This window comes from Mycothermus thermophilus (assembly GCF_041956435.1).
Source record: "Mycothermus thermophilus strain CBS 625.91 unplaced genomic scaffold VTJ04scaffold_2, whole genome shotgun sequence".
NCBI classification, from domain to species: Eukaryota; Fungi; Ascomycota; class Sordariomycetes; order Sordariales; family Chaetomiaceae; genus Mycothermus; species Mycothermus thermophilus.
Window position 1 is genome coordinate 1,963,129 of NW_027191428.1, and position 10,314 is coordinate 1,973,442.

At 55.2% G+C, this 10,314-nt stretch overlaps 4 protein-coding genes across 4 annotated transcripts; 1 reads left to right on the plus strand and 3 right to left on the minus strand.

The window, feature by feature from the left end:
- Positions 1-246: 246 nt before the first annotated feature.
- Positions 247-636, minus strand: VTJ04DRAFT_2860 (uncharacterized protein; the record flags this gene model as incomplete). Its single annotated transcript, XM_069360696.1, has 1 exon — positions 247-636. One exon carries the CDS (start codon positions 634-636, stop codon positions 247-249), a length of 390 nt encoding a protein of 129 aa, XP_069221381.1.
- A 1,123-nt stretch (positions 637-1,759) lies between these two features.
- Positions 1,760-2,573, minus strand: VTJ04DRAFT_2861 (uncharacterized protein; the record flags this gene model as incomplete). The annotated part of the gene is made up of 4 exons (XM_069360697.1): positions 1,760-1,869; positions 1,927-2,125; positions 2,193-2,314; positions 2,381-2,573. The coding sequence occupies 4 exons, from the start codon at positions 2,571-2,573 to the stop codon at positions 1,760-1,762; spliced, it is 624 nt and encodes a 207-aa protein (XP_069221382.1).
- A 1,276-nt stretch (positions 2,574-3,849) lies between these two features.
- On the minus strand, positions 3,850-4,844 carry VTJ04DRAFT_2862 (uncharacterized protein; the record flags this gene model as incomplete). Its single annotated transcript, XM_069360698.1, has 2 exons — positions 3,850-4,743; positions 4,809-4,844. The coding sequence occupies 2 exons, from the start codon at positions 4,842-4,844 to the stop codon at positions 3,850-3,852; spliced, it is 930 nt and encodes a 309-aa protein (XP_069221383.1).
- Positions 4,845-6,703: 1,859 nt separating this feature from the next.
- On the plus strand, positions 6,704-10,227 carry VTJ04DRAFT_2863 (uncharacterized protein; the record flags this gene model as incomplete). The annotated part of the gene is made up of 6 exons (XM_069360699.1): positions 6,704-6,978; positions 7,109-8,156; positions 8,236-8,304; positions 8,351-8,505; positions 8,577-9,980; positions 10,161-10,227. The coding sequence occupies 6 exons, from the start codon at positions 6,704-6,706 to the stop codon at positions 10,225-10,227; spliced, it is 3,018 nt and encodes a 1,005-aa protein (XP_069221384.1).
- Between the last annotated feature and the right edge of the window lie 87 nt (positions 10,228-10,314).

Consider the following 10,314-nt stretch of genomic DNA (forward strand, 5'->3'; position numbering starts at 1 on the left):
AGACCAGTCCGCGCCGACTGGGGGGTGTGTCGTGCCGATGAGCGCCGAGCCTATGTGAATGAAGCCACACGCTCCAATTTAGCCTTTACTACGCTGCTGCTCCATCCCCCACATGCTTCGGGCGAAGGGAACTCTTCGCCAAACGCTCCAGAAACCCTCTGCTGGAGCTCCAAACAGGGATAAATAGCCATTCACTCGCTCTATTTTCCTTTGTATCTAGCATGCGGAATTACACACTCTTTCCCACTACCTTTTTCCTGCACCTGGAAGCTTGTGGCATGTCAACATCTCACAGACGTCTCCGCTCGTTGAAGAACACAGCTCTGCCTCCGGAGCGCCGTGAGGCTCTTGCGCACGGCCGACAATGGCTTTCAGCCACGGCTCGCCGTACAAACGGATGACCGAAACCACAGCTGTGATGATGCCGATTGGAGCCATGCCGAAAATGATACAGTCGAGGATGCTGATACTCTCGCTGAGAAACTGCTTGGTAACCTGTTCTCCGAAAAGAGTGAGGATAGGCGCGAGGTCGGTTGCAAATTTGTCGGCAAAGTCAGACCAAGCCTCGGGGTCCGAGAGGCCGGCCACGCGAGGGAGGGCCAGAAGGGCCCCGAGCAGGGCGACGAAGGTTGCCATGGTGCTCGAGGTGATCGGCCACAGTCAGGTAGATGAACAATGTGAGGAGATGAGGGAAGTACTAGAGAGATGAGTGGCCAAGAAGTACGGGGTAGGGGAGCGTCTTCATTTTCTCCCCCGCCTCGTTACACAGAGGTAGTTTTCAAGCGTAAGCCTAGGGAAAATAGGCGCCAAACTAAGTCAGGGGGGTCGGAAGGCTTCGTGAGGCTGAACGTTGCAACAATGCAACGACTTGGGAATTGCATGAACACTGCAGGAACGGCTAATCACAAGCTGCAGCTGGTCATGTTGGTTGATGCATGGCACTGTTGGTCAGCAGCGGGGTAACACAGAACGACATCTTAAAGGCTTGTGTAACAGCAAAGGTCACAACCAAACCAGGGACCAGGTATAATCCCAACTCACCTTGATGCAGGTCAATCAGGCCGGCCATGGAAGACTCGAGCACCCTTTAGGTAGTTCTACCCGACTGAGCAGGGTTTCCATTTACCCTATTACTCGATATATGACACAGTCAGAGCCTAGACCTGAACGATGCCATATGCAGAGTGGTGTGAATGAAGCGATCGAATTGTGGAAGAAACTATCAGGGGTTCAGAGCATCTGGATGACCCAATGAATACATGAGAGCGTGAAGTTAGACAGGCTGTCTGGGCTGCCAGGAGAGCTGAGAGCGACCATCTCCTGTCACACGATAGTACCGACCAAATCACGTTTCTCAATTGCATTAGATATCCAGGTATAGGGGATAGTCAGCGACTCCGATTCTGTGGAACTGGTGCGAGGCGCCCGCGAAATGGCTTGGCGGCCGGGCCCCAACCCGGAACCGGACCCGGAGGGCAGGGCTGGACCGGAACTGAGTGGGGCCGTCATGGGTCCGGTGGGGAAACGGAGGAGTCAGACCTCCGTGAGTTACCCCCAGCCATGAAATCACTGTGATTATCGGGGCGCCGAAAATCTTGGTCCAATGGATCTACAATGCAACTACCCAGGGCTTACGAATCACAATCCGTCTTTATTGTGTGACGTCCGCACAGAGGCAGACTTGTGGAGTGACCTAGCCGGGAGGTTGTCGACGGAGTCCCAAAGTACCGGTGTCTATGGTTCTGAGTCCTTTCCTCCTCTAGAAATCCTGAACCGAGTAAGGCTCACTGCTGACGCCCAAGATCTTGCCCTCCGCATCCAGGATCCTCGTCGTGTTCCTCAGCGCATTCTCATGCGACTTTGCAAAGTCTATAGACTGCCGTCAGCATTGTTCATGCTTGCTCAATGGACTCAATGGGAACTTACTCCGGACATGACCCGTCTCGCAAGCGTAATTGTGCCACACAACGATGGTCTCGTGCTCGAAGACGGGCTTGGCCTCCAACGTGACCCAGAGGCCGCTGAACGAGCCGTTGCCGTGTTGGTATGCGAGCGGGATGGTCGACTTGAGCTGCTCGTAGCGCTGGATGAAGGCGCCGTCAGGCTTGACCTCGTACTCGATGAGCTTGTCGACAGTTAGTCTCAGGATCTAATTACTTCAGGTGGTTCCTGAAAATCTCAGAAATATTTACCTTCTCGGTGAAGTTGTACAGGCCGATGGACGTGGGGAACTCGGTGGTGCGAACAGCGCCGACGACGTTATTCTTGCCCTCGGTCTTCCACGGCAGCTCGCCGAGCCAGCTGGTGTTGAAGACTGAGCGCGTAGGAAGTCAGCATCGGAGAAGCCAAATCGAATGAAGTCGAAGAAAACAAAACTCACAGTCGTTGATCAGGCCCGCCACATCCTTGGCATTGGCACCGATGACGATGGTGGTGATCGACTCAGTGTAGTCGGTACCGTTAGGGCACAGGCAAGGAAGCGCCGACGTGGCCGAGCACAGCTGAGAACCCAGGCGCGCCACAGCGCCAGAAGCCAGCATGGCAATGGTTCCGAGAATCGCCGAGAACTTCATGGTGAGTGTGATGGATGAGGCTGATGTGGAAGTGGTAGATGAGTTGATTAGTGAAAGCGAAGGTGTGGCTTCGAAGGTTTGAAGTTTTCGAAAGTGAAAATGGCTTGGAGGGGTCTGGTTTTTGTAGAGCCACAGGAAAAACCTCCAAGCGGTCCAAGCTTCAATGGAAAAACTCGCAAGATATTCCGTGAAAGAGTCTCTCCCGACTTCGGATGCCTGTACTTTCCTGAAAACCAAGAGGATTATTGCAGGTAGGTATTGTATCGGATGCCTAAGGCGTCTACCATTTCCTGACATTACTCCGAGCGAACAGCTCCAGTCACAATACGATCGGCGTTGCCCCATAGACCCATCAAGGGACTAAGTCCTTGGTTCATGAAGTTAGTGCGCATAATACTGCGGTTTCTCCTTCATTCAAGCCATCTATGTCTTTCCTAAGTCTTGCCTGCACCCGCTGCAGGATTCGAAATCGACAAACCCCCCGATATGCCTCGCCTGCCCCAGCGTCGTTGTCGAAGGTCTCTGCCCGATATGTACAGCGATTGTTGCACCCAGCTAACCTTGACCCACGGCAGGAAGTTCAGCCTTGCTCTTCTTATGCATTGTATACGGATAAACTTCGTACTTCGCACAAACATTGTCCTACAAAGTTCTTTATCCCTCATGTCATGAAGAACGGGTGGTGACAATGGACAGCAAAGTAGACATGTCTTGCCGTTGACACATCAACACGCCCTGGTTTGGAACTGAGGCTCACCACTTTTCGAACACGAACGTCTTAAGTACATCGATGTCATCCTTTCCCTGTAGCACAAAGCTCCAATCAGCTAGTCTACTCCTCCAAGGTCCGCTACGACCACTTCGTTGGGTCCCGGCCCAGCAGGCTCCCTTTGTTCACTTCCATGCACTCCCCCCCCCCGTCCCGTCACGTCGCCACGCAGACCTGTCTAGGTGCCTCTGTTGGGAGTCAAGTTACCATGTGACTGCCGACCTACCCCATGTCGTGTGGCTGCTCTGTGTCAGTTGCCCCCAGCAACATCCCATATTTACAAATAATAGGTGTTCCCTCCAGATTGCTTGGTAGACCTGGAGTTGATACGATGTCCTCTGTTGATGTTTGACACTTTGGTCCATGATTCCGTCAAAAAACGACGAAACGAGTCCCATCTCACTCCAAAATCAACGGACGCAACTGAATTCTTGCGTGAACATCGTCTATCACCACTTCCCTACACGTTCCTCGGGTCCACAACTCAAACAACCTCCTCCTCCATCCTCAGGCATAACGACTAACAATAGCCTGCAGCTCCTCCTCACTCAACTCCTTGATCCCCAGTAGCCCATTATCCGTCTTCTCAAAATACGCCCCATAATCCTCTCCCCAAATCGCCGCATGAATAAACTTCATGACAAACTTCCCCGGATCAGGCTTCTCCTTCCTCACCTCCGTCCAAGCATCCTCCAAATCCTTCTCCAAACTCACCACCTCGTCCGTCCATTCCTCTCCCGGCGTCGCCTTCCTCCCCATCTCATACAACCCCTTCAACGTCACCGCCGTGTCGTGCACAAACACCGCCAGATTCTCCGTTTGCTCCAAATTCCTCAACACACCCACAACCGCACGGCCAATCGTCGGGAGGGTGGTCGTGCTAAACACCCTCTCCCCGCCATCATACAACACCGCGCGCCGGCGTTTCACGTCGAGCACAAACCCGACCTCGATTCCCCAGTCCAGAAACGGCCCGTTGATTATAGCCGTCCAGGTCATCCCCTTCCCTCCCTCGCGCGCAGCCTCTTGCTTCAGGGCCTCCTGCACGGCAACCTTGTCTCGATATGCCGGAAAAGCCGCGGTGCGCGGATGGAGCGTGTTGGACCCGAACTCGGACGGAATGAAGCGCCTCACTCCGGCCTGGGCGGCGGCTTTGATGAGAAGGAGCTGGCTGACCAGGGCGGAGGAGGAGAGGGCGGAGACGACGGCGTCTTGGCCGCGCAGGGCGGACACGAGGGAGGGGAGGGAGGAGTAGTCCACAGGAATGACGCGGAAGGTGGGAGGGAGGGAAGAGGTGGTGGTGGTGGGGTTGCGGTCGTTGGAGGCTCGGGTTAGGACGGTGACTTGGAAGGAGGCGGAGAGGAGGGCTTGGAGGATGGAGGGGCCAAGGTTGCCTGTGGCCTGTTTATTATGGCTGATAGTTAGTGATGGTATTATGACGGGTTGGAAGAGAGAGGGAGACGAACCCCGGCGAGGGCGATTTTGGTGATTGGGATGCTCATTTTGTTAACGGGAAATGGGGATGAGTTGTTATGTTTTGTTGAATTAAAGAGTATGGGAGATGATGGCGCCAAGATGATGTTCTTGATCTCGCTTGGGGTGGAAGAATGAGTATTGGTTAAAGGATCCAAGGCCTGTCTGGGGATTATTATCTCTTTTCAATCCCCATGCCATGACTCTGGGCCCAGGCAAGGGGCAAGCACAGGACTGAGTACCATCCATGTCGGAGGACAGCCCATTGGCAACGGATGACGACGGCTGTGTCAACAAGTGTTGGCTCGTGTTGGATGACAACGTCGAATGTCTCTGGCTGTGAATTCCATGCCGACCGGCGCTTTACTCATCAGTTACATTTCTAAGCTACAGGGCTATGGTTGACTACCACCTAGGGGGTGATCAATCTTGGAAGGTGACGGAAGATGGAAATAAGGTGTTTGTTTGGTCTGTCACACCCGGAGCAAGGGATCCAGCGCGGTAAGGCCAGAGGACACTCCTGGGGAGCATCCAGCAAGCCAGTGCCGCGCGGGAATACCAATATTGGCCGTCCATGTGAATGGATTGGTCCACTCCCACTGGTATGGATATGGGCTTGGTCATGCTGTGGGATTCATCCCACATAATTGACCTTTGCTTACTAGGATAGCTCCTCGATAAGACGATGCACTCTCCACATGCAAGAAACCGAAGTGGAACAGCCCAGCTGTTAAATCTCTTGGCAACGGTGCCCCACTTGGCGCCCCTTGCACAGAGCTTATCCCGTCTTCTTGTCCCCAAACGTCCCCAAGTTGGTGCAATTTCTTGTACATTTGGATGAGCTTCAAGTACTCTGAGCCGCCGTCGACATGCTCAAGGTCCCAAGTCAGGTGTACAATGTGATGACGTAAGACTCCGGGCCCGGAAATGCTTTGTTCGGGCCCGAAGAGGCCCTTCAGAAAATGGAAGAATACTCACTTGAGGTCGGTCTGTCAGCATTCCAGCCATGTGTCGAGCGGGCTCACCCGGCCGCCCGGGAGGAATTCGAGGTCTAGGCTCTGGCCAGTTTCCCTCTTGGAGGGGATACACCAATGAGACTCAACGCCACCTTGGCGCGTCTATGCCGTCCGCGGCGCATGGCGGCTGTCCTCTTTGGCACCTCGCATCCCAATGCTGATTAATCATGGAACTTGCCGTCGTCCATGCTCTCGTGCTCTTCTCGGATCTCGTACTTCACTACGAGGCACGGTTTCGAAGCGGAAAGTTTGCGTCGCTTTCATTGTTCTCAGACCTCGTGCCCATGTCGTCGACGCTGTCTTCATTTTGTGATCCCCAGTTTGGGTCAATCACACGGTCCAAGTAGTATGGACATACATACAAAGAAGAGCTCGAAACGGCCGCGCTTCTGCCACTCAGTCAGGTTTCCATGACTTCCTCGTCTTGCATCACCCACACCGTCAGACCGCTGATGATGCCTCCTCCATCACCCACCACTCAACAATATTGTTTGATATGCAAATGCAACTCGTCTCCAGTTTCGCTGACCAATCCGAAATATACGTCTGGGCTGACTTGCATCGCTTCTCTGACGGTGCACAGTGCCTGGCGTAGCCCATCGTCCTCTGACTTCCCCTGCTTCGTTACCCCTTTCTTTCTTTGACCCAACCCCGCATTCCTCGACCCGTACGCCTCCTCGGACTCGGACCCTCAGCCACAGACCGTCGCCTCACCCGTCATCATCATCAGCCTCAAACGGTACCTGTGAAGCTGTGCTTTAGGTAGGATCGTCAGATAGCTATCCCCTCGCGGACCCGAACGACGTGTCACTGCGTCCAACGCTCATGTCGGACTTCCCATATTCGTGCAAAGAAGACATCTTCGTTTTATCATGTCTGGGATCCTCAACACAACGCAGCCCGATGTACCAGGCTCACATACCGGCACCCGGTGGGCGGCGCCCACAGCAGTGCCGAGTCAGCCACGACAATACCGTCCCCCCAGGATGGCCCTAGGCTCCGACTACTCTGGCAGGCGATTTGAGTGCAGTGTCCCGGGTTGTGGCCGTCACTTCACCCGCAAGGAGCATCTGACTCGCCATGTCAAGTCTCACAGTCCTCAGCTACAGCACCAGTGTCCGATATGTGGTCGCCGCTATGCTCGGAGGTGAGAAATGGTTCTTTTCTCTAATAGCCCTGGTAAACAGAAATTGTCTTCAACTGAGTTCTCGGACCAGCCTGTGTACATGTGGTTGGTTTATGACCATCTGACTAATAATACTATTAATCACCAACAGTGACGTTCTCAAGAGGCACATTGAGTTTCATCCCCAAAGCACCACCCGCGGCCACAAGCTAGCAGCCTGCGTCTCATGCCGGGAACGAAAACTCAAATGTGATGAAGAGACACCATGCCGGTCGTGTGCCCGAAGCTGCACCGAATGTGTCCGGCTGGGACAGACCACTCCCGCCTGCGACACGAACCAGCAAACCGTACCGGAAAACAGCAGCACCATGAATGCCAGCCTGTCTGTGGATATGGACGTCATCATGGCAAACTCGAACCTTGAAGCCAACCCCGACCCAACCAACCCCGTTCTGCAGCCCACCATGAGGCCATCTGACGTGGGCATTATCAACTCAGCATGGATTACAGGAAATCAGGCTCATTCCTCCTGGATGAGCGAGCTACCGTTGACACCGCTGTCCGCCCTGCCCTCGCCCAACGCCTTCACCAGTCTCGCCGACCTTTCACTCCCATCGCAGAGCACCGGAGCGACTCCAAGTCAGGAGTCAACCCTCATTTCCACCGAACACCTCACCATGTCAAGCGCCAACGGTCCCCTCGCCCTCGACGGGTTATCCGCCACCTGGAATCCAGTGGCCGACCAAGGCATAGCCGACACCCCGTCCGACCTTGTCACGGGCTCCGACGGCGCATCGTTTTCGACGCTACCTATGACTGGCACCCCTCGCACCAAGCCTCCATCTAGTATTTCGTCACGCATCACAGACCAGCCTCTCAACGCGGGGGCGTCGGCGGCGGTTTCACAGACACGGTCAACAGCTACGTCCTTCTCGCCGAGAGAGGTCCCAACCGTCGAAGGAGGTCTGCATGCCCTGCTCTATCACGATCCTACTGCACTTCGCGAGCTTGTCGACATCTTCTTTTCCGAGATCCATCCTTACTGGCCGATTCTGCATGTCCCGACATTTGAGATTGGCATCGCGTCCGACACATTGTTAGGATCCATGGTTATGCTAGCGAGTTGGATCATCGGTCGAAATGAGCATCTCGACCTCGCCCCCTTGGTTTTTGATGCAGTTATGAGCGCTACAGGGCTGGTATGTCGTTTGTGTCTCATTGAACTTAAGCCCCCTTGGGTTTGGGAGAGGATGTTGCTAATCGCACCACCTCTTCCAGTCAACCGTGCCGTCTCTACACAGCTTGCAAGCAATGCTGCTGACCTGCGTCTACGCCGTGTGCCGTCGGGTAAGCTAGTCCCTCGCCGCGAAGAGTTCCCAACTGACAAGGACAGGCCGAGGAGGGTATGCTCGCCAAAGCCGTCCACCTCAACTCCATCATGATCTCGACATGCCGCTGCTTCGACATCTTCAGCGGTCACAATATATTGCCGGACCGCATGGAGGACTGTGCCTTTACGCTCTGGCTGGCTAAGGAGCAGCTTCACCGGTGAGCAGCAGGTTTGGTTGTTTCTAGTACCATGATGAGTCCGAAAAACTGACACATGCCTGGCTGGCAAGGCTCGCCTTCTCCGTCCTCCGGCTTGACACCTACCTCAGCATCCTCGTCGACCACCCCCCAGCAGTCCGGTACCAGGAACTCAGCATTCCCCTGCCCAAGTCATCACAACTGTGGATGGCCGCCAGCGAAGAAGAGCGGCGCAAACTCCAATGGGAAGAGCCTGCCGGGCGCGAGAAAGCCCTGTTCAACAATCTGATGCGCGACGTGCTTATGGGAACCGGCGGCGGCGGCGTCACGGCCAACCTCCCCTACCGCCTCAGCCCCGTCGACTACCATCTCGGACTCTGCGCCATGCAGGTCGGCATTTGGGACGCGGCGCGCGAGGCGCACAGCGCCGCGTCCGACGAGCTCGTCACCAAGCTGCATCCAGGTGACCCAATCGTCACCTGGCGCACGCTGCTTGGACAGTGGAAACGGCGCATGGTCCAGGAGTGTGGGCTGACAGAAGGCGCGGTGGAGGCCGCGCTCGCGGAAACGATATTTTCCTCCTCCTCCCCGTCATCCTCATCAACCAACGCCGCCAACAGCGACGGCGAAACCGTACTCAACCCGTGGACGCTCATGCTCGTACACATCTCCACCATCAAGATGCACGCGCCGCTTAACCTCCTCCGCGTGCATGGCAGCTTCTTCCATCAGGGCGTTAAAGGTCCCAACCTCGCCGTCGCGGCGGCCATGGCGGCTGTTGCGAAGCCTCACGCCCGCATGCGCAGGTGGATGGCGTCAAATTGTCCGCGCAAAGCGGTGCGCAGCGCGGCGCAGATCGCGCGTCTCGTCACGGCCACAGATGGGGGAGGCATGAGTATTGGACAAGCCACTTTCCCTTCTGTCTCCTCTCAACGCGCAAGCTCTTTTGGTTTCCTGTCGTCAAACCCCGCAAACGCAGGCGCCAGCGCCAATCACTATCATCACCAACAACAACGACAACCGCAACAAGACGACAACCACCTCCACCTCTCCACCCGTCGCCTCCTCCTTAACCCCCTCGCCATCCCGGGCCTTCTCATGGGCGCAATCGTCACGTGCTCCTACGCCTCGCGCACCGCGGGCGCGTGTCCCAACTGCGCCGGCGCCAACAGCAACAACTCCAGTAACAACGGCAGCAACCCCGGCACGCCGTCATCCTACCTCCCCAGCGCCAGTGCAAGCAACATCAGCAACGGCAATAACAATGGCAATAACAACAGCAGTGGCGGGAACGTTCTTCATACGCCAACGCCAACGCCAAATCCAACCCCAACGCCGACGTTGTCATGCATCCCAACGACGATCGACACCAGCACCACCAACACCAAAAACAACAACATCGACCTGTCATTCAACCTCTGCACCGCCCCCGACGACTATCCGGCGCTGATAACGTGGATTGAAGAGGGCGTTGGGTGGCCTGTTTGGGATTTAGCGTCTACAACCACAGCAACAACAACGGGAATGGAGGGCGTTGGTGGTGGTGGTGGTCCTATAAGAGGAGAAGAAAGAGGAGGAGAGAAAAGATGGGACCAACAAAACCAACAAAACCAACGTGACCAACAACGGGTATACGTATGCCGGTGCGGACTCACGGAGCTGGGGGCGTGGTTCAGTTGGGCATTGGAAAGGGATGGGGTGGCGAAGGGGGAGTTTGAGGCGTTTTTTGCGGGGCTTTTGTAAGAACCTTTTAGTGACTGAGAAAATACGATACTCATCATTACTAGGAAATAGATTGGTTATTAGGTGATTTGGAATATATTATTATTA